Source organism: Pogonomyrmex barbatus, unplaced genomic scaffold (assembly GCF_055798465.1).
Source record: "Pogonomyrmex barbatus isolate J1 unplaced genomic scaffold, ASM5579846v1 scaffold12, whole genome shotgun sequence".
In the NCBI taxonomy this organism is placed as follows: Eukaryota; Metazoa; Arthropoda; class Insecta; order Hymenoptera; family Formicidae; genus Pogonomyrmex; species Pogonomyrmex barbatus.
In genome coordinates this window covers 2,415,603-2,439,653 of record NW_028297108.1, presented here as the reverse complement: position 1 = coordinate 2,439,653, position 24,051 = coordinate 2,415,603, and the positions used below count along the sequence as shown (strand labels likewise).

General features: G+C 32.4%; 1 protein-coding gene across 3 annotated transcripts in view; it reads left to right on the top strand.

The window, feature by feature from the left end:
* Positions 1 to 18,144, top strand: part of LOC105426440 (neurotrimin) — a 79,241-nt gene extending 61,097 nt beyond the window's left edge. For all 3 annotated transcript variants that reach the window (XM_011637663.3, XM_089071942.1, XM_011637664.3), the window contains 5 exons: positions 1,728 to 1,883; positions 6,173 to 6,301; positions 7,367 to 7,504; positions 9,421 to 9,573; positions 14,543 to 18,144. In XM_011637663.3, coding sequence (XP_011635965.1) covers positions 1,728 to 1,883; positions 6,173 to 6,301; positions 7,367 to 7,504; positions 9,421 to 9,573; positions 14,543 to 14,796 — 830 coding nt within the window. In that variant the 3' untranslated portion in view covers positions 14,797 to 18,144. The remainder of the gene's footprint in view (positions 1 to 1,727; positions 1,884 to 6,172; positions 6,302 to 7,366; positions 7,505 to 9,420; positions 9,574 to 14,542) is intronic.
* The last annotated feature ends 5,907 nt before the right edge of the window (positions 18,145 to 24,051 follow it).

Sequence of the window (24,051 nt, the reverse complement as noted above, 5' to 3'; positions counted from 1 at the left end):
TGTATCTTTTTATAATAACAATATTTTTTTTAAAAGAAAAAGGAAGAAATAAAACGCGCAAAAATATATATTTAAATTATTAAATAACAATTCAATTAATTATTTAAATTAATGCAACTGGAGAATATAGTTCTGGCATTACTGATAATTTCCACAGCAGATAAAGATATAATTAAAATTACATTTTTTTATGAAGCTCTCTTTACTGAAGTCCATTTCGAATACGATAATGCAATACTTTTTCAATCCGTTTGATAAATGGATTTTAAGACAAATGGATAAATAATGTTCGTTCAATTGTTTTACAAATACAAAAAGTGTAGTCGCAAGAGGAATGAGATTCCTACGAATTTTTGTCTGTATTGAGGCAAATGGTTTCTCTCTGGAATATTTTGCCACGTTTTTCAAAGCAAGAGAGAAAATTTCGCGACTCTAGTCAGCTGCTTTATCTTCCATACATATATTTTTCTATGTCTTATATTATATTTTTTGTAGTTTAAACTTTAGAAAACTTCCGTGTAAAATGATTGAATAATATCATTAAATTGTTCAAATCGATTGAAATATAAGAATTTTAATGTGCATAGAAAGAGGTAAATAAATCAACATACATAGATTTGCGTTTAACTTTGATACTTGGATGATTTATTTATTCAGATTAGAGAGATAGATGGTAACTCTAAACTACCAGTATATCGTCTAAGCTCAAAACAATCCGCCGTATCGTATTCAACTGTCATTTACTAAACTCGGATAAAGCGATATGATGGATTTACTTTTGCGTGATATATATTGGTTGCTTATGCAGTTCCTTTAGAGTATAATCCACTTATACCATTCTCTTAGTTCAAATCCTGTTTGTATTATTCGTACAAGCATTAATTTATTGGTAGAACATAACTTCTGTACATTCCATAAAATTTATAAAAGCAACATATACAGATGTCGTAGATAAAATTAAACTGATATGTAAAAATCAAATAAAATGATATTTTTGAAATGAGCATATAGCTATTTAAATTATATTATAATAATTACGAATAAATATAAAATTATACCATATGAAAATTTAATTTATAATAATTTTTCATGTCTGCGTGATGAATAAATTTTGTCAAGATATGATCCAATAGTCTGCATTCTCGCGCTCGAAGACGGGTAGGTGCCATAAAAAATAGATTCGCTCCAATACAACGCGCGTCCTTATATAATACAACACCCCCGTCGAGCTTCCGGTTGTGATCTACGACAAAAGCGACGTGGGTTACGATCCGTTAAAGTCACGCGCCGTAACCGACGCATCTCGCTTACTCGCAGAAAAAAAAAAGAAATCGTTTCTTCAATGGAACAAAAAGGTTTCTCCCGTACGATAGAACGGAAGCAGAGGGGATGGAAGCGGGTCGGACATGGTCCGGAAAGGGCTGCGAAAATTCGAGCGAATGCGAAGTCGTCTGGGCGAATCGAGATTTTACGAGCGAATCCGCCATCCGCGAGCGAATGGGGCGCGAATCCCAGGATGCGTCTATGCGACGCGTGCTCCCGCGGTGTGTGCGGTATATGCACGCGGGATATTGCGACGGGCGGTGGTGAAGCACGATCAGCCATCGCGAGATAAGCCATCTATCTGGTTCGCGTGAATGATCATCGCGCACTGTCGCGCGCGTTGGTACTCGCGCGCACGCGGTCTCTCTGGGACGTTTCTAGTCGCAATGTGGTCATTGTTTCAGTGCCGCCGGATATCCTGGACTATCCCACCAGCACGGACATGGTGGTGCGAGAGGGTAGCAACGTGACGCTACGGTGCGCGGCGACAGGAACACCGGAGCCGACGGTCACGTGGCGTCGTGAAGCGGGCGGCACGATCAGCTTGTCGAATTGGCACGGTACGTATCTTCTACGTATTGCTGTTGATATTACTACTACTACTATTACTACTACTACTATTACTACTACTACTACTACTACTACTATTACTACTACTACTACTACTACTACTACTACTACTACTACTACTACTACTACTACTACTACTACTACTACTACTACTACTACTACTACTACTACTACTACTACTACTACTACTACTACTACTACTACTACTACTACTACTACTATTACTACTATTACTACTACTGCTATTACTAATACTATTGCCACACTGTGCACCGCTTCGTTGGATCTCGATTGTCGCGTATTCCATCACGCAACAAATGCCGGTCGCAAACTCCAGATAGAATCATGTTCCTCTCGCTAGGTCTCTATGCCTCCTTTCAACCCCGTCGTCATCGTTGTCTCGCGTTGTTTCGCGTATATTGAACGTAACCCGCTGCTCGTAGAACAGCTCCGCTAGCGAGGCTTTTTCTCACTCTCGCTCTAAAACAGAGTGACAGAAAGCCCGTCGCCTCGTTTCGCGCTGATTGAGCGAGACGTTTATTGTGCTCACGGATCGTATCAATGAATGAGTTTTGATGGACGGCATTGAACCGATACGGATGCGCCTTTTGTCGAATTCATTGTTTGATGAACACGTTTGATAATCGGATGAATGATTACAAATGAATTAAATAAAGTAAGTGAAAGTAAGAATTAAATAACGTAACTACATTTGCACTTGATTTATTTAAAGAATGAATTTTTCTAGTCTTTTTCTATATATTAAAATAAAAATCAATAACTAAGAGAAATTATAAATGACGAATCTGTGCAAAAAAATAATATACAAATTATTTCATTCTTTAATCAAATTTTCACTATATATATTAATTTATTTATATAATATATATATTTTTATTTATTCTAATAATATAACCTTTAATTTTCAATTGACATTTTTTATTGCATTGACAATATAATACTTTCAACAGTAATTTTTACTTCCTTACTATCTTTTTGTCTGTTACAGTCTCTCACTGACGAGAGAATTTAACGATTCGTTACACAAAATGGTTTCTTTCCTGATGTTATTATCAGCAAAGTGCCGCTGGCGTAATGTCCATCGAAATAAAATTGCTGAACATTTATAATATAAACTCATTTACTTAACCCATTCGGCGAGAAATTAATTTTGTTTACAATTCCGAACAAATTTCTGTCGTTATGCCATCTTGGGTAAAGTCTAGCAACAACTAGTAATCAACACGTAATTTAATTTCTTAATTGTTGTAAAAACGAATGTTATACACAAGTATTCGCGATAGGACATTTTAGCGAGAGCTCTTTCCATTAGTACATGATAATTCTTTATCGGAGATACAGTTTGATTGATACAATATAATTTAATATTGGAAGAAACTGTTATTACGAAAACATAATTTGCATGTTTATGAATTTGTTTATTTTCACGTTTAAAATATTTTTATTTAATTGTATATTTTGAACGGTTCTGTAATTGCCATATATATATGACACGTTTAAAAAGATGTTAATTGGTTATTTCATTTTATATAAAATTTAAGTGAAACATGATAATATTCTAATTTAAATTTAACTCAAATACTTTTGTTCTTCAAATTCAATAATATCTCGCAAGATTCACTGTTCTCACAACCCAATCACTTACGTGCTTTTGGTTGCCAGCTTTATTCAACAGCATCCCTGTTTTTCGCGCCACCCATGTCAAGGTTGTTTAGACCTTTTGCTGACTAATTGCACAAGCAAGTGTCGGAGACATTTTCGATTGTATGTCAGACAGGTAGTTAAAGTGCCGTTTTTAGTCTCTCTCTCCCTTATACAATTCCTTTTAGATTCTTCTCTTTCCCTTCATTCTTTTCACTCTATGTCTTTTCATCCCTATTCGATATTAAATTTCATACTTGGAAAGATTAATGTACGAATTGATATATAATACATTCGTAAAGTGCTTTTGTCTTGAGATTGTGTGAGATTATGAGAATCAGAAATATGAAGAAATGAAGAACATTTGGGGTCACAAAATATCGATGACGGCCGCACTTTCCATGATTTATTCACTGGACGAAACTTTCATCTTTCGGGATCGGTTTTAGAGAATCATTTTAAGTATTTTGTCGCGTCTCGTTATCCCCCTATTCGTCCCTTCGTCTCGTGTCGGTCTTGCGGAAAGATTCAGTCGCGATTCCATTAAACGATAAGTACCGGAAAATAGAGTATTCCATCCAGCGTTGCTGGGCGCTATCGCTCTTACAATTTTCGCAATTGAAATCTGTGCACTCCGTTTGACTTTCAATAGTAACTGGAAAGACGAAAAGAGTGTCCTGCGTTCTTTTATTCTTATATGATAATCCATATTGAAAGATTTTGTAAAAGATTAAAACGTGAATTTACCTCAAAAGCCTCAACAGGTGCGTGATTGAAAACACCTTTTACGTCGAAATCTGTAAGTGTTAAGCACACATTTTGCAATATTTCAATATTAAAAGTGAATAGAATGAAAAACGAATTGAGCATAAGTAGAATAATTTATATTTTTCAGTAAATGTAACACCTAATGAAAAAAAAAAAAATTTTATGAAATTGTTAAAGAATAATAAAAGTATATTTCACATATGCAAAAATATTTTTTGTGTATACATTTATATTTCCATTTTTATAAATTTTATAAAGATTTTATTAAAATTATTTATATATTTTATCATTTCAGTGTTTGTATGCATTATATATCACTTAGAAGTTTAAAATCTTATATCTGAATGTAAATTATGAAGTCTTCATTAAATCTTTTCATAATAATATAGTATATAGGTTGTTGAACTGTAAAGAAACTGCATAAATTACATGATAATCAATCTCGAAATGTATGTGCTAGATTGTCAATTTAACTTCATTGCATACTCACGACGCGAAACTAATTGTAATTTCAATGTACAAATCGATTAGCACGATTAATTATATAATATCGAAATTAAGGAAATACACATTTTAATTAAACTTGAAATCAATTGTTTCGCAATATTAAGCTAGTCGACCGTATTGCAACGAGCGAAACAGCAAATTATTGGAAAATATCAGAGAGCAAATATTAATTTACAACATATGAAATTACAGCTGACATAATGAGTGCTACTTTGTCTACTTTTGCGTATTAATATTTATGTTACGTCCCATTTAGTGCAATTTGCAGTCTAACGAAGTTATGTCACTCAGCAGAGAATCAATATTCAATTTTTTTCAGTCGTTGTGTGTGTATTTCGAAATCTTTTAATTGCATTTTCACGCATAAAAGAATACATGTGGTGCGAGCTACTTAAATTACGCATTTGAATATTTTGCAAAATGAGAAAGTTTAAACGTGTTTCATATTTCATGTTTTCGTCACTTGCTTGCACTTAATTATCGTACATACGCTTGTTGGTTATACTACATGCTATGTACAATGTGTATGTTGTAAAAGGTATGTCAAGAAAATGAGAAGAAAATGTACGAATAACTTAAATTAGTAATTATTTGTAAAAATTAATATAAATTGGGTAAAAATAATAAGTATAGAAAAACTTTCTGGTTTTAAAAAGGAACCTTTGTACAAAGAATTTTAAGTCATAAAAGTTTGCCCTCTTTGATGTTTAAAATTGTTATTACTCCATAAAAATGAATGTATTATCTCCTCGCTTAATATACTAATGAATCTTTAAAGATCTTATATATTTCTTTCACAAATCACACGCAGATATAACTATGATATCGATTTATATAAATTTGAAATTTTTTTCAATTTTTGAATAATATGTTTGAACGAATATGTATACCTACATGTTTTTTTTTTAATTTAAATAAAAAACTGTTTTTTCTCTCTTATATAATCTCAAAAAATAAAAAATAAAAAAATTTTAAATACTTTTATTAGAATAACTTATGACTTTTATTATTTCTTTATTTTCTTGCTATTTTAAAAATTTTTATTTTAAAAATTATACCATGATATTACTCAACTCAAATCATAATTTAAAATAGAAAATGTTCGTAAAACGGAATGATTGATTTTAGGATTTATAATCACAAATGTACGTATCGCAAAAATGCGCTCGTGATTTAGGTTGTTTCGTTAAGAATTAATGATGCGGCATTAATGCGCGCAATTGGTCAGATCGTGTCATAGGTGCGTTCCACCGAGCGATGAGTGAAGCGTACGTAATAATGCGTCGCAACCCGCGTTCATATGAATTTGTATGCTTGCATCTACATATGTAAACTATTGCAGCGGGGAGTATCGTGGGCCCGGAGCTGGAAATAACACGAATCACACGTCTGCATATGGGACCGTATCTCTGCATAGCATCTAACGGGGTGCCACCGACAGTCAGCAAGCGGATTCTCCTCACTGTTCACTGTACGTAATTTCGCTGCCTGATCCTAGATTCCATTTTATAGCCGACATTAAAGAACACTTTCATTCACGCGGTAATGTGAAACATGGTGAAATACATAAAATGTATAAATGGTTTTTCCGTCGCGATCGAGAGAAATATAATATAATTAAATGTGTTTCCGTTTTTCAAGGCGGGAAAAAAGTATTACCGCATGTAAAAATTATTTAATCTCCCTGATAGAGAACGAGGATTAATTATAATTTATTTATAATCGTCGTGAATTAATCTTTTTGGATAAAAATATTGCAGAATACGTACACGTTATGTTGTTAGAATTCCCAAGTACAAAAGTTTTAATTTAATCGAAGCTCTGACTGTCCAGTTTTCGTCCTTTGCTTTTTACGCATAATTACGAAAATGCATGCGAATGATATTTTATGCAGTCCTCTTCTGTCGTGGTAGTAAAAATTCTTTCTTATGCGGGCGTCGCGCGCTTGTCGCAAAATATAATTTAAATTGTCGTACTCGCGTAATGACGCCTCTCGGGGTAGGCATGGTGAATAGCTGATCCCGAGGGCCATTGTTCCTGAAAACGGAGTTAAATCTTTCCTGCCGCTGGCTACGTAATTTTCCTATGTAACGAGTCACTTACCGTGAGGACAAGTGACATTTCTGGATTGATTAAAAAAATAAGAGAGCCCTATTTCGAGGGAACATGCCTTAAAAATGAACAGTGCAGCTTTCGCATCAAACGTCAAATGTTGTACCTTATGACGAGTTTGTAAAGCTTGGTGAATGTTTTATTAAATTTTGTGCTGCATTTTTACAGTTTCATTATTTTCAATATTAGATATGCTGCATCTATCAAGTTAATTAAAAATATTCATATGCAGTTATGTACAATAACATCAATCTGTTGTGATCAATGTTCTACCGCTTTATTTTTTATCTTAAGCCAATCAATAAAGCAAGTTTTTAATGAAACAGAAGTAGATTTCCTCTTTTAAGCAATTAATGATCATATTTATTTATCATATTTAACGTTTTAACGTTATATTTTATTGATATTATATTATCTTGCACAGTTCAACCAATGGTTTGGATCGAGAATCAGCTGGTCGGTGCTTACGAAGGACAAAGTCTTACGTTGGAATGTCATAGCGAAGCCCATCCCAGTCCCATTACCTACTGGACGAGGCCGTCGAATGAAACTATTGCAAATGGTGAGCAAACATTTTTGTTTATTTAAATATACAGTGCTTTTTATTCTTATTAGCTATAAATAAAAGTAGTGAAAAGAAAAGGAATAATTAAATTAAATTGATTTTTGAAAAATTAACGTTCAAATTATCTGTCTCTTGGTGCTGTTATCAAGCGTAGCAAAGTATTTGAATTCGTTTTAATCATGACAGACGTGACTTATATATTGATCTATTTAGAGCGAATCGAATAAAACGAACACAAATATATTTCATACTATTATACCGTTTTAGATTTTAAAATTATAATATCGAGACAGTATAATTCAATTCTCCATGTTACATTTATTACAAGAGAAAATTATATGCTTTTTAAAGTTAAACATTGACGTTTAATGAATTTCCAATTGTTAATTAATTTATCATTGAAGAATTCATGAATGACATTTATTGTTTGAAAAGAAGGAAAGATGAGAGTTTGAAACCAAGAGCGCGTTTTACTTCAATTTTAAATTGTTACAAGTCTTTTCTTTTTCTTCTTTTCTGCTTTTTTTCATGCGCACGCTGGGAAGTGCACGCATGAGCAGCTGTAATGCAATTCGCCTTAATTACACCGCGCTAACGCGGTCGTTTCACTCTAATTGCTACCATGCACCTTTGCGATATGCACCGGAGGGTTAAGGGCAAGGGCAACGGCATTAAAACTTAAGACGTGTGCGTGCCATCTCGTGTCGGGTCGCTAATCCGTGAAAATACCTTCCGTCCAGGTTAAAATTTTTCCTTCCAAAGCGCTATAATAAAACGGTAGATTTGCAAATTAATTAAAAGTGTGGAATTGTTCTCGTGCAAAACGCAATTTTTATCTATTATCGCGATTTCGATTAGCATCGTAGGTTTTATCGAATGAGAGAAATATATAGCTATTGACGATACTTTTATGTTAAATATTTTGCTTTGCATACACGTTTGTGTATATTATACATTTTTTTAATAATTTACGATTTAATAGAATTACTACCTTAGTATCACTTTATGTTGTATTAGAATAATACAATTTTAGAAGAAAACATTAAATAAAAGTATGTTTTTTTTCACAACAGTTTTATTATACACAGATACAATTATTTTCATCATCAGAAAGACTTGAATTAGATATCCTTGTGACAAAATATTTTCAAATGTATCGTGTGTTACAGATTGTTGAATACGTATTTATGGAATTGCATATTCTATTATAATGTAACAAATAAACTCTTACAAAACAATGCGAGTTTTTTATTGTTATGGACAATGAAATATATATTGATGTGCGCCGGTGAATTTTCTTTTAAAATGACATTTCTGCATCGACGATGTCGTAGCTTGGAACTAATAACATGAAAATCGACATATGCATCGTCTTCTACGCGCCAGAACAAAAACGACATTTGCACGAATAACATGGCCCGTTCCGTACTTTGCACGCTTCCATAATGTTTAAGCGGCTTGGAACGTAAATACGAAGTTTACTGCAGCATCGATCCAGAATTTTCTGTTATTCCGGGCTGCCATGGAAGCCTGTCTAGTTAGAGCTATTTTATTCGTGGCAATGAAACGAATTAGGTTTTTAACGAGAGACAAGTACAATTGCATAACGCGAAAAAGTCAGTTTTGCGCGTCATATGCTTCCTGTTAACAACTTTTTGAATCATTGATTTCGATTAGAAAAAGCGATGCATTTTTCATCTAGATATGCGTTTATGCTGGATTTTACAAGTTTTATTAACTATTATTAATTTTTTATTGCTCCCGACTGTTATAATAAGTTTGTTCTTCATAAACTGTGCATGTAATACTATATCAGAATTGACTGCAAATTTTTACGAAAATTAATAATTGTTCTAATATATTTTTAATTTATTGCGTTTGATGTATATACCGATATTTTTAACACTTTTCAGACGAGAACTATAAGGTTGAAACAGTTTCTAAAGGATTATATGAAATGACGATGAAGCTCATCATAAAGTCTGTACGACCACAGGATTTTGGATCTTTTCGATGTGTGGCAACAAATTCCCTCGGAGAAACGGATGGAAAGATAAAACTTTACAGTGAGTATATATATATATATATATAGTTACAAATTAATTTATATAAATTATATTTTATAATGTATTTTTGTTCTATTAATTATATATACTTGATATATCATAAGAAAAGCTTAATTATTTGTTATGTTAAATTGATTTCAAATACCTTTATTTATTTCATATGCTTTATTTGATCATACGAAAAAGTATGTACTAAATATCTTGTTTAATTTTCATAATCTGTATATAATTATGCGTATTATCTGTATATTTTAATATTCATGTTATAGTGATTACCTGACGTAATTACGTGATACAGATAATTTACTGATAATTAAATTTTATTTTGTAAATGTTGCACACATTCCTTCCTTCTCGCTTCCTGTTTTTTCAACATTGCGCATATCATCGAAAAAGGATTTGTTACTTGTGTATGCCCTATATTATATATATAAATAGTACAAAATAATAAACAATACATTCTACTAAACTGTACAAACTGAAAGCTTGTATTTTTATTTCAATCAAGTGATTTGTTTTTTATTATTTTCAATCGCGTCAGCCATATACATACAGCCGAATTAAAATGTTTGCTTATTACTAGAAAACATGATACAGAACGATTTTGCAGTCAAACACGTTTCATGAAAATGTATGGATTAAAACTCATTGTGGCGTAATGGCGTATGCAGCGGAACGAATGGTTTTTAACGAAAAATCTGTGTGTGTGTGTGTGTGTGTGTGTGTGTGTGTGTGTGTGTGTGTGTGTGTGTGTGTGTGTATCTAGGTACATAGTTATTTCGAGGGCAACGTAACATTTCGTCCCAGAATTAAACCAGCGGCGGGCGCGATTCTTAAGCGGATAACTTATCGGTTTATCGCCGATCGATATTGCCTCCTCGACGTAATTGCCCCAATCTCAGTGTACCAATGCGCCTCGTTCCCCGCACCGTTTCACAGCGCCATCACCAGATCTCCATCATCGTTCCGTGCATACGAAACTTTGAAAGCCAGACAACCTTCGTTCCAGTTCCTGTTTACCCTTGTCCCACCGCTTACTCTTACCCCACCGCTTAAATCCTTGTCGCGTTGATGGGAACAGCAGCGATCTCGCAGGATGTGAAAGATGTTACCGCTCGTTAGCTAACGATGTTAGTAGCTTTACATTTTTTTCGCGTTACAACAAAAAAGGAATGTAAAAATATAACGAAGAAAATTCCCTTCCGTAAGGAAGGTCTAGGAGGAACCGTCACTGCGAATCGAGCCACAACGAGTCACGTAGCGTCGTGTCGCGTCGCGTTGCATCGCGCCGTATTGCATCGCGTCACGTCATGTCATCTCATCTTCGCGTCACTATGTCACGCGTCCATTCTGCTCGCCGTCATTATATTTCATTGGATCTCACACGCGAGATTCAAGTGGCAAGCACACGAAATGCGTAAAGTACGACCCGTCCGCTTCGTTCGATCTCGCTGATGTTAATTGATCGTCTCTCCAATTAGAGCGTCGACGAAGGTGAGGCAAGGGGATGGGCGACGCGAGAAAGAATGTGAAGGGATTCTCTCTCAAAGAGAGAGAGGAAGAAAACGATGGTTTTAACGAAAATCGCCGATCATAATGATTGGATGACGCGAAGAGGGAAACGGGAGTGGCAGGAGGGGGCGCGAGGCACTTAATTACCGACAATTGCAAATAAAACGCTGCGGTCGAAGCGACGACAGGAAAGCCCGGGGACACGCCCGCACTCCTGTACCGACCATCACGAATTTCCATTCTCGCGAATCACTTCTCCAATAATTAGCCCCAGTAGTTTAATCCAGCGGGTTCGCGTCCCATTGAAATGTCGACCGACTTGCATGCTGTCCTGTCGCTATTGGATCTGGATTTTTCCGCCATCGGCGCGATGCGATGTGGCGCACACATTTAACGATATTAGCAATAATTAAAAGTACACAGAGCTGCGGATTATAATCGTTCCTGCTCCGTTGAAGTCGGTTAACTTTGATGGGAATCTTAGCTGAGCTCAGCTACGAGAAGGAGGGCAGAGAAGTGAGAAAGGACGAATTATCGACGGACCCGGCGCGGTTTGTGCGAAAAGGGGGCGAGTCACGAGGGGGATGCTTTAAGAGCGCAGCTAAGATTGCGAGGGAACTTTGTGCTCGAGTCGCGCCATCGCGTCGGTTGTTCCGAGTCTGTACAATGACGTGCACGCATGGCATGCAAGTCTGTGCATGATGGCCTATATTCAAATTGCATTATATCGCCGGATGAGGAAGCGTGCGCGCGCGCGCGCGTATAGATGTGACCGATAAATGCGCCATGCTAGCCATGGTCGTTAGTTCACTTTTGCTTCGCTTGCCGGTAGAAGCGGATGTTCTTTGAAGAAGAATTAAGCAAATTGGCCCGGCAAATCTGATTTTGCAATGACCGATATTAATATACGGTAAAATAACTTTTAGAAATTATTAGCAATTAGTGACATAATTATTAGTTTGCCATTACTCACTTGGTATATTATATTTGGTTGTATAAAATTGTATGCGTCACGTTATCTGTGTGACATATAAAGATTAATATTCATGCCATTTATATATGTATATATAGAATTATTATTAAATTTTTTTCAATTTTTGTATGATTGTACGTTTTACCAGTAAAAAATCGCGTTCTTTTCCCCACTTTTTAATATTTTTATCTCTAATGATGAACTAATGATGCAAATGAAACATTCAAGGTACATTCGTATTTCTCCGCGTTATTCATAATTCTTCGCAAAAGACGGATGAAAAGATAAATGGAAAGAAGACAAGTTGAATTATTTTACCCTTACGATTCTTGCTCATCTTCAGGCATTATAAAACGTGTTATCGTGAAATGGCAGGCATCACCGGTAGTGAAGTGAAGTGAGCAGAATTACGGGTCTTACAGTGGAACACATTACTGGCTAATTGCAGTGAGGTGGAAGAGCTCCAAGCATTTTAAACCGCAGTCGCAATATTCATTACCGCAGACAGAGTTAGCATCAAAGAAGATGATATAACGGCACGCTAATAAATGTAAATTCGTAATTTAAGGCATTCGAGACGAACGGCTGTTTCAACGGTTTTTTCGTAACAGTGTGGTAACACAGGTCCAACCACAATTTCAATATTCGACCGGAGCGTAGTGTCCGAGCGTATTAATTAATGTATTTATTAAATTACACAGTTATACCAAACTGTCAGGATCGTTGAGAGCACACATTCCGCATCTGTACTTCCGAATATGCTATGTCGCGTATGCTTTCCGAGATTTGCAAACAGCACTACGAGTAAACATAAATGCATTGACCTTGCTGGAGTGCAAACACAATTGTCGCTCGTGAATTGAAATCAACGTTGCATAAGCTCTTGCACATCGAACGAAAGTTGATTACTATTTCAACAATGCTCACTATTCGCGAAGGTAACTTTCAGACTGAAATACGCGAAGAAACTTTAGAAGATAAAACATATAAGGGAATCTAGACACGTGTGATAACTCGTTATATAAGTATTCCGTATTCCTTTTCCTCTCACAGAAATCATTCAGATTAAATCTAAATGTAGATATTTAAGATATCACATTTTGCGATCAGCAGAAATAAGTTAACAAATACCTCTCTTCTATTTTTAATTCTTGAATCGACTCGATCAGCTTGCGCAAATCTTTGATATATCAAAATTGAAGGAAGACTACATTCGCCGTTATGCTTACGTTTGCAACATGTTGTTCGTGTCGTAATCCATCGACATTTATCTTTGTCTCGTAGCTTCAATTGTTAGCAGTTGTCACCTCAGAATGTTATGCGGCCTGCGCACTGTCATCCTGTGGATTAATTAGAAAAAGTCTACTTTCGTCTCGTGCGGCAATGTCGATGCACGCGCGAGAGAATTAATATCGCTTCCGAACTCTCGACATTTCGACGGAGTGTGCAAGTGACAAGAGCTCTCCAGGTTTGCGGGAACACCGTTCGGACGACATTCCAATACGTCAAACCGGGGAGCATCGCGCGGAAAGTCCGACCGCCTGGCCGATTATTTTTCCGGTTATTACTCGCGGACAGGCTTTACCGATATCTCGATTTGCCATTTACGCCCGTTCGTTTCAAACGCGACTCGACGTAAAGCGGCTTTCTACTGCGTTGCATACAACGGACGGACGTTCAATCTCCATTCTGATGATCAGCTTGATTTTAGGCGTCCGCGTTTATCAACTAGCAATTAACTAACGTATTAACTTTTTATTCGTTATCACGGATTTTTATCGACACTTTGAGTGTAAAAGTCATGATAATTTATGCTGCCATCCTATCAATTTTTCCATCTCTATTATATTAATATGAAAGGCCTGTTTACTTCAACGGATATCCGTTGGAAATAATTTTACAGTTTTATAACCGATTGGTAAAACCAATGCTAATAAACAACGATAAGCTAACGATAGCTGACACAGAAATATGAGCTTTTAGCTTGTATAATTAATTCTAAAAACATGTTCTCTCTCTATCTCGTAATGGATTGCACATATTTAAATTCACCTATTTAATCTCATTCGCTTGAATTGAAGTAAATTGTTATTTAAGTTTGCTTTTCAGACAATAATATGTTTTCGATTATATAACTAAAAATAAAGGAATTCTTGAAAAAAAAAAGTAAATTAAATTACGTAATAATACTATGACCTGAACTTTAAGTAATTTTAATACAATGCTTAATTAAAAATATTAAAGTTAGAAAAGAAAAAGTTAAATTGTTCAAAGAAAATAAAAAAAAGATCATTTCTAAAGAATTTGTATGAAGGAAAATAAAATACACATTATTTTTCTAAATATTTTAAATCAGATAAAAATGTACTAGTACCACGGTAGTACTACGGTATAAGATATTTCATTTTGTCGAAAGTGCATTTAATGCGTTATTGGTTTTATTAAATTTCGATTAGCAAATTTATTATATTCCTATATTTTCAGAGATCGATAAGCCACCAACAACGCGTAAACCGGGCATGCGGCGGGAATCGAAAAAGACATGGAAGATCGATCACAGTCATGAGAAGAAGGCTGTTGGTATGAAGGACGAGCCGATGCTAAAGGGCGATGATATTGGTGACGAGCAGATCGATTTTCAATCGGCGACGGCTTCATCGACGTTTCATCGTCACTTGTTTACAAATTTCGGGATAACTGCCATAACTGCGATATTGGCCGGTGGTTTATCCACGTAGGCCATCATTGTGCATCTAAAAACTATTATGCGAAGAAAAGCATCATAATGTAGAAATCATTCTTCGGATATGGAACACCGCATCACAACGAAGAAATATCGAGTAATGCTGCATAAGATCACTACTCCTTGTAAAAGAAGGGATATCTGTTGCATATGAAATTTACGTGAAACGAAGCGAAAATCCGTTTTTATGTACAGGCTTAGAGTTCGAAATACCTAGCTGATCAGGCCAGAGTGACCAGGGTATTTCGTGAGAAGCGTAATTAACACATTGCAAGCCGACCTGTGTAATAGACTTTCCTTCCTACGTAAAGACGTAGAAAGCCACCAATCTATTAACCCCTTTGCGCTGAAGGTGCCAGAGTAGCTGGCTTTTACCGTTCCATTCCAAGCGGTAACTCTGTTGACCTCGCCACTTGAAGAAGAAAGTCCTGTAGATCCAGTAAAGAGAGAGACACATATTATTTGCAAGCGCATTTTCTGATTAGTTAGTAAAACCAATATTGATAACAGCATAAAAATTTCAAATTACTCAAAAAGTTGTGCTTTAAAAAAGCATACTTTCTATTTTCGTATTTAACATGGTATAAAAGTGTTTCTACTTTAATTTAAATCTTAATCTAAATCTTAATTTAATAATATAAATTATTTTTTTTATAAATCACACTATAAGTAATACTGATGTAAATATAACGATATGTTGTCATTAATTCTGCCATCTTGAAAACTAAGCGTACACAGCTTGCCATTTGCTAATAATGTTTACATGTAGAAAAGAATAAAGAAGAAAAAATAAGAGTGATTACGCTATATGTTTTAAAAAGTTTAGTTTTAAAAAAGTTTAAATGTAAAAAGTTGTCCATTGTTTCTTGGAATCCGCAGTCATCTTTTTTATCTTATTTTGAAATATGTACATCGTATATACATGTATATATTGAATTTTTATTTAACTTCACTTATTATAAAAAATATAATTGTTAGGAAATGTTAAATTTAGTCATATCTTAGGCAGAAAGTATAAATTAAGAATTAATCTTCTTGTATATATGTAACAGGAATAATAAGAAATTTGGAGCGACAGATTGAAATTTCTTTATTAAGAAATTAATATAAAATTAATTAATGGATAATTTAAATGATAGATGCTAAATAATAATGCTATTAAATTGCCGATATTTTATGAATTACGTTTGCAATATATTTGCAAAGATTGATTTATGCCTTCTTTCCATATAAGCTAGTATTTATAATTCATTTTTAATTTAAGACCATCTTAAATAATGTCTTAAGATACTAATATGATTCTGTGATTGGTTTATAACATCTTAAGATTGTATTTAAGATAGTTCTAAATATAAGAATTGACTATGAATATCAACTGTAAATTATGTTGCTAAAACCAAATGATATATTTCACGAAAAATATTTTGAGAGTAATAACAATGAAAAATTTATTTTGCTTAAATATATTGCAATAATTCTTAGACAGAGTAAATTGTAAAATGGATTCATAGTGTTATATTGTATGAGTGACTTCCAATGATCTCTCTCTCTCTCTCTCTCTCTCTCTCTCTCTCTCTCTCTCTCTCTCTTCCTCTTTTTCATATACATGTGCGCGAATGTGTATATAAAGAAGATTACTCTATTTTCTATTTTATTTAAATTGAAACTTCTTTATTATAATATCTATATTATGTAGATAATGTAATAATATTTTATAAAACCTGCCTATATTATATATATATCTTTTAAGAAATTTAATTGAATACGGACGATGCATTATCATGGCATCTAAAAAGTTGATTTTATAGTTCTAATCTAATATATGATTTAAATATTGCACAAAATTTTGTAACTGCAAACATAAATTTTTAACTTTATATAAAATATTACGTTCTGATAAAAAAGTAACTTATAATGCTACTTATTATAATCGCATTTTTATTTGCTGGAATTTATTTTTAGTTCTTCCAGAAATCTTTATATATTTACATAAATTTATTTTAATGTAAAATAATCATTTATGTTACAGGATGACAATAATTTTCTGAATATTTCCGTGTCATTAACGGAATTATCAATAACGTATGTATTTTTAATTCCAATACCTCAAGACCATGCAAATATGGTTTTATATATATACATAATAAGATATACATAATAAGATATTACACATATTGTACATATAAATGACACATACCTGTAGAAAGTATTAGTAATTTTTCATTTGTTCATCCCATGATTTAATTATTAATGTTTATTAATAATTATTAGTAGCTAAATAATGGTTACGGAGTACATAAAAATCAACGAACAATATTTTATATTAACATAGTGCTTTTTGAATCATAAACTATTAAAAAATTTGTGAATTTCTTACAACTTTATTTTATTGATAACACAGATGGATTGATAAACATTTTCCACGTATTATTTTAGTCCAGCTTATACAAGATTATTTTAAATAACGAATATATTTATATATATATATGTTTTGACATATATATATACATATATACATATGTGCAATAAACATTTATAAAAATATAGAAATGTTAAATCTGAAAAAAAATGAAAGCCAAAATTTAAAGGCTTATTTAATTTATCAAAATTCTGAATATCTATATTTCAATTTTTTTATATGAAATGTCTAATTTTTTTTCAGTATATTACATGCAGGAAAAAAATATAAATTTATAGACTGACTACAGTGTATTACAATAACTAACGTGGCATTCACAAAATATCGGATGTGTAATATTTTCAATCATCAAAGTAATACTGACGATTCAGTCGAGCTTTCATTTCATTTTCCTAACGAATTTGTTATCGATCAATCATATCTCGTCAGTCGATTGCAAGTTTAGTTTAAATTTTCCAAATGGACCCATCAATTTCGCAATGGTGTTTGCGTATGTTCGTGATGACCCCAAATGTGCTATGTACATACATGTAGACGTGATAGTAAATATATAATACAACGCTGCGTTTGTTCAATGCATAGCGCTATTGGTATTGTATAATAATAGTGAGTGTACGATAATGTAGTATAAGCCTCAGGGACATGTATATACGCTAAGCTGTAAGTTACATTAGTTTTTGCATTTGTGGTCACTCTTCCCTCCCGTGTAAATATAATGTGTAACTTATCGTGTACTTGGGCAATAAATGTTAGACAATCGTGATAATTCTTTGTGCGAATTGTTGCGTTTGTGTTGTGTAGGTCACTCCATTTATTTCACCAAAGTTTCTAATTTATGATGGAAAAAAGTTTGTTAAATTATAGACTGAATGGAAGAAAGACTGTATTTCAATAAAAATATATTATGCAGGCCGTTCCTGTTCACTACATGTTTTATTTTTATTACAATATATCTGATTAATTTTAAGTGTGTAATTTTAAACAGTTATTTTACAAAATTGTATTTAATATTCTATTGCTTTATTCTTGATGTTATTTATTATTAAATTATTAAATTGCTTTATCCGTTCAAAATTAAAATTTAGATAAATTAAATAAAAGTTGAAGCTTTGCCTAATGTTATTGTTAAAATTCATTTATAGAAGAATGTTATTTTATTATTTTTTTATGTTAACTGAAGAATTAACAATAACAAATAAAATGAAGATATAATAACTTTATAAAGAATATCATTTTGTCATCATTAAACGTGAAAAGTAAATAGACTTTGAAAGAAATAACGTAAAAAACTTGATTAATTGGTAAGGAAAAACCTATATTAACTATGAATTTTTTTTCTTATTATAATATTCAACTATAACATAATATAGAATTGACGTCACCAATTGACCTATACCAATACCAATTTAGTTTTATAAATAGTTTCATTTTTTGTTTTTCTTGTTTTGTATTTCCGTGAAACTTCTCTTTATGTCGTTGTAAAACGGAAGTAGTAAAAATGTTTGAGTATCGCTACGTTTTAAACTTAAAATATATATAACCGACAGTAAACATTTTTATGTTATATTCAGATTGGCTTTTTTATACTATTGTGTTGTAAATAATCAATAAATATTGCAATTAATGTAAATGTATATGTTTTAAAAACATTTTAAATGTCTTTATAATAAATATTAGAACTGATTTAAAAATATAAATATCTTTTAGTAAAAAATATCAGATAGACTTTCTTTGAAAAATTAAACATGAGTTCATTATTAAAGCTTTGTGTAAGTAGTATCAAACGAATGAATATTTAAAAATTGCTTCATTGAACATTAAATTAATAAATATAAATAAAAGAAGCTTTTACGTTTATGCACGTAAAATAATCTTGCGACGATATGCAAGCAATTTTCTGTTTTTTTATACATATTATAATTAAAAATATAAAGTACTTTTGGTAAATTTGGCAAATAATAAGTACAAATATTTATGTGTAATTACTACTATATCAATAATCGATATTTTTGTAAGCCAACAAGTGATAACTTTGATAAAGTAAATTTCCTGGAAAATATATTCAAAAATAAGATATACCGATAGGGGTTGTAGTTTACAAACTTCCCTTGCAGAGGGCAGGTACAGACATAGCTGTCTCTTCTAATCGATTTGGATTGACTATATTCTTCGCAATAAAATATTTAAGAGATCAATAAACTATTTTAGGGATTGTCTACAAAGACTAACGTACATACATTCTTTAAAAGAAAATTTTTAAAAATAGAAATTTATTTAAAATTGAAAGTTTCTTGTTGCATTAACTTTCTTCTTCATCAGATTTACTGATACAAAATTGAAATGGTAACTAAAAAAGTAGTTTTATTTTTTTAGAACATAGATTTTTTACTGAAACATTGTTATACGTAGTTTTCATATCGACAAATTACTCAACTTTAAAAGTATTAGATAAAGCAGACTTTCAAGATACTACTTAAATAGCAAAACTTAACATTGTTAAAAGTTGATGTTATCAATAAATTCACCATCTGTCTTTCACGATTTTTTGTTTCTTCATTTTGCATATGAAATATAAGCACGAATGAGTTACAGTAATAGCAAGTAACTACTTGTGTAGATGGTGTCTGTATGTGTGCGCACGCGCACGTACTGGCACTTCGGCTTTCATTCCGCTTTGTTACGTTCGTCGGTTCATTCCGAAGCTACGTAAAATTCGGGAGATCGACTGTAACGAAGACCCGACGGTATAATAATGATATTCGGGAAAGAATTATTATGGAACTTGGCAGCGCACTTTGGAGTAACGAGGGGAAAAAGGGGCTTTTCTCCATAAGCCAGCTCGTACATCATCGGCGCGAATCCCTTCGGACGGTTATAGAACGAAAGAGGCGGCGATAACAAAGGCGCCTACGTTGAACGATACTAGACGCTTTGTAAACAAACGAGTCTTCTAATATTAGACCCTATAATAAAATATATCTAGGTATCTATGACCTCACTTGCTATTTTATCGCAAGCCTATTATATATTTTAGCGAGTATACCGAGCGATATATTGGGCTGAAATTATTCTATATTTATAGTTGATGCGACTAATTCTGTACGAGTTATTTTTGTATGCTAGTCCGGTGCATTTAATCGTTTATTTTCATCGTTTCCTCAATAATATCATGCATTTTATTGATTACAAAACAGAATTATAATTTTTCCAATCTGTATGTTTCTTGTACCAATTTTATGAAAACGCTCGCTGCGTGTTTTTTCATATTTGCATGTAAAATTGATACCGTATCGGCGATGATTATAACAAATTTACCGGAAAAATTATGTGACTCACGTGTACTACTGGACAAGCGAAGCATAGATTTACAAGCGGATATGCAAAAATAGCGTTTTAATATACACATCTCTAAGTCTCTTTTATTAATTCTTTTAATAAAAAGTTAATTACATTACCGTTTTACTTTACTAATAATACTAACAACGCTCTGTTTATTGTGTTACCGCAATAAATTAACTTTGCGTATAATAAAAATACCTAAATGATCTTTGAACAATTATGTAGAAAATGCGAAAGGTTATTGTTATAATTTTCTGTTGATTCTTACTCTCTATCGCAATGTATGTTATTGTAAGCAGTACCGTTTTATTCGGATTCGGATTGCCAGTAGTCTCGGCTATAGCTTAACGCAGACATTTCAGTTATTCGCTGTTGCTTCAGGAAACATAGTCTAAATGCAAATGATAACAGGAAATGATAAGAATCTGTACCCGCTCATCCACTGTTCCATCTACGTACGTAGCGATTTCTCCATCTGCGCAATTGTAAAAGGACATCCCTTAAACACGTTCGACGTGTTATTCTTCAATAGTATTATCGCAAAACTCGCACGAGCGGATCGCCCATCATGTACGTATCGCCATAAGTACATAGAACCACTGTATAAAGCGCTCGAAGGAACAGACCCCTAACACGAATTGTTATTTTTATCGCCCAGGGCGTGTTTTCATATTTCGCCCAAGATTCACTAATTTTATCTCATACTCACGTATTTTCCTCGACGCTCCCCTTATGTTGCAACCACTTTTTAAAAGAGTTCTCCTCGACTTCGTAAGAGTCAGCTAATTAGCCGGTTCTCTTTTTTTTCTGCGGAAAGAAAAATCGTCAAAGTAGGATGGATTATGACAAGCAGCTTCCGGAAATCCGCAACATTCCCTTACTGTCCATAAGATAAAGGGATGTGAAAAGTTTTTAATTGAATGAAAGCAAATCTGTTATCATCATAATGAATACCAAGTAATATTGGACCGCTTGTGAAATGGGGCATTTATAGTGTTTCATTTTCATCAATGTAATAAAATGTTTTAAGATAAGATAAATTTTATTCTCTTCTTAAAGTATATATATCTTTTTATCTTTCTCATATTTAATTTGTTCATATTTATCTTTGAAATATTTACAATTTATTTTCTGTATTCATCGATAGTCAACATATAATTAATTGAGTTGCAATATGGAATAGCCAATATAAGTTAACAATAAAAAATATTGCTAATCCTTATAAATAATTATTTGTAATAAAATTAAAATTTTAATCTGTTTTTTATAAAATCATGAAAATATCACAGTAAACTAAAATTGTTTATTATGTATTTATAAATGTTAGTTGATTAATAAAATAACTTTCTTATTTTTAAAATAAAAAAATAATACCATTCATACATTTTATTCTACAGTCTAATTGTGTTTATATTAAAACATCTGTAATTTACAATTAATTTACAATTAATTAATTAGACAGCCAGATTTAGTAATATCAATGTTATCAATTATTTAAATCCGGTCAAGTTTGTTGTAATATTTCTTTTATATTCCTTACATCCGTTTCATTATTTTTGTTTTTAAAATAATCAATTGTGAATATTATAATAGCAAACACTATTGCCACAAGTTTGACATTCGTGTGCGGTTTAACATTGTGTGCAATGTACATATCGCTTCACAGAACACCCTTTTTGCCTCGTTCGCGAAAACACAACTCTTCTCTTATTCGAAAGCTTCGGATATCCAAGTCGTAACCATTCCTCGCGATACCCGAGGGATAAATTGTCCAGTCTCGTTCTTCTTCTTTTTAGTCGATTATGTTGATAAACATAAATTACAATTCTGATTGATCTTTTGCATTTGTCCTTGATTTTTATTTAAAACCAAAATACTCTTCTAATAAAGTTAACAAGTAGTCGTTAAAAATAATAAATAACGACCGTACGTATATGTGTGTATGTGTAAAATCTTCTTAAATATAATAACGAAAAAAAGTAATCATTATTATTTAACATTATTTACTATGCATTTGATTTAATGAAGCAATGTTGAATTTATTAATCTTAATAATTCGAGTTTTAGATATAATAACCGTAAAAAAGAAAATATTTCAGTTACATCTAAATTTAATCTTGACATATGAAATAATTAAAAAGATGGTGTCTCTTCCGTGCATAAGTTGGTTGAAAAATTAAAATAATTTTTTACATTTACGTTTACGCAAAAGTGCAGAAAAGTGATTAAAATCGAAATTGCTCTGCAGCTTTTTCACAGACATTGCCTAACAGGCTCAGATACGAAGTCATTAAAAATATGAATGAGAAGGATGATATTAACGGTGGTTCTAGTGGAAGAGCGATATAGACCATGCAAAACTAAATTATTGCGCCCGTTACCGGGATTCTGCTTACGAATAACAATTTGCCAACATGCAAAACAATTTTATGAGCATACATTGTCATAGATGAAATATGGTAAACGCATAGAAATCAAAATAAATAAAACAAAAACCAATAATTATTACTGCTAATTTTTAAAACAAATAATTAAGTATAAATTATTAAAGCAACATTGCAAAATAAAAATCAAGATTTTCTCAAAAGATTTTAAATTAGGAACATTAAATGTAGTGTTTATATATTAGATTAAATTAAGTAAAATTAAATTGAAAAAAAAATGTTAATTGACAATGCGCGGTATAATAAATTTTGTTACACTATAATTTATTTGGGAGAATTCAATTTATAGTGGATGCGTATGTCTATTACGAAGATAGGATAAGGATTCTTAGGATAAGATTGCAAATTGCAGACTATTTATTGCGTTGCATTGTACATTTAATTTAGTGATCCTTATTGTCAGACGTGAAAGATGCGGATGAGTGACATCTAAAAAGCGAAGACAACGTCTACCTTCTATAATCCTTTTATATCCGCTTTTGGTATAACGGCAACGAGCGTGTTAATTAACCGCTTGTACTTTACACAAACTCATGCTTTCAGATTTTTTTTTGCTAGACGAAAGACTGGGTAAAGAGGGTTCTTAAACCGCTTTTCTTTTAAGGGGAATGTAATGAAGCACGCTGCGGAACGAAGAAAATAGCACGTATTCTCTATATAAATCGAAAGCGGTAATTTTCACCATTAAGCCAAGGCACCGGCTATATAGAAACGGTCAAGTAAGCGAAATTCATTTGATTTCCGTTGTTCATTTACTGGTCGGAATAAAAGGTACTGTCTTTATAGAAAAATCACGTAAAATGTAACATCATAATCAGATGTGATGGATTTCTTTGAGAATTTAAAAAAAATATTCTGATTTAATATTTATTAGAATTTGAGAAATTTTGATGAGAAATTAACTCAATTTATAAATTTTTCCATTAGCCAATTTGATTGTGTGCAGATTTATTATTTTTGCGAATGGATTGTTACATGAAAGAGAAAATTAATTCTTTTTTAATTGATTTGAAATGGTAATTTTAACGGTAATGTTTTTTTAATTAAA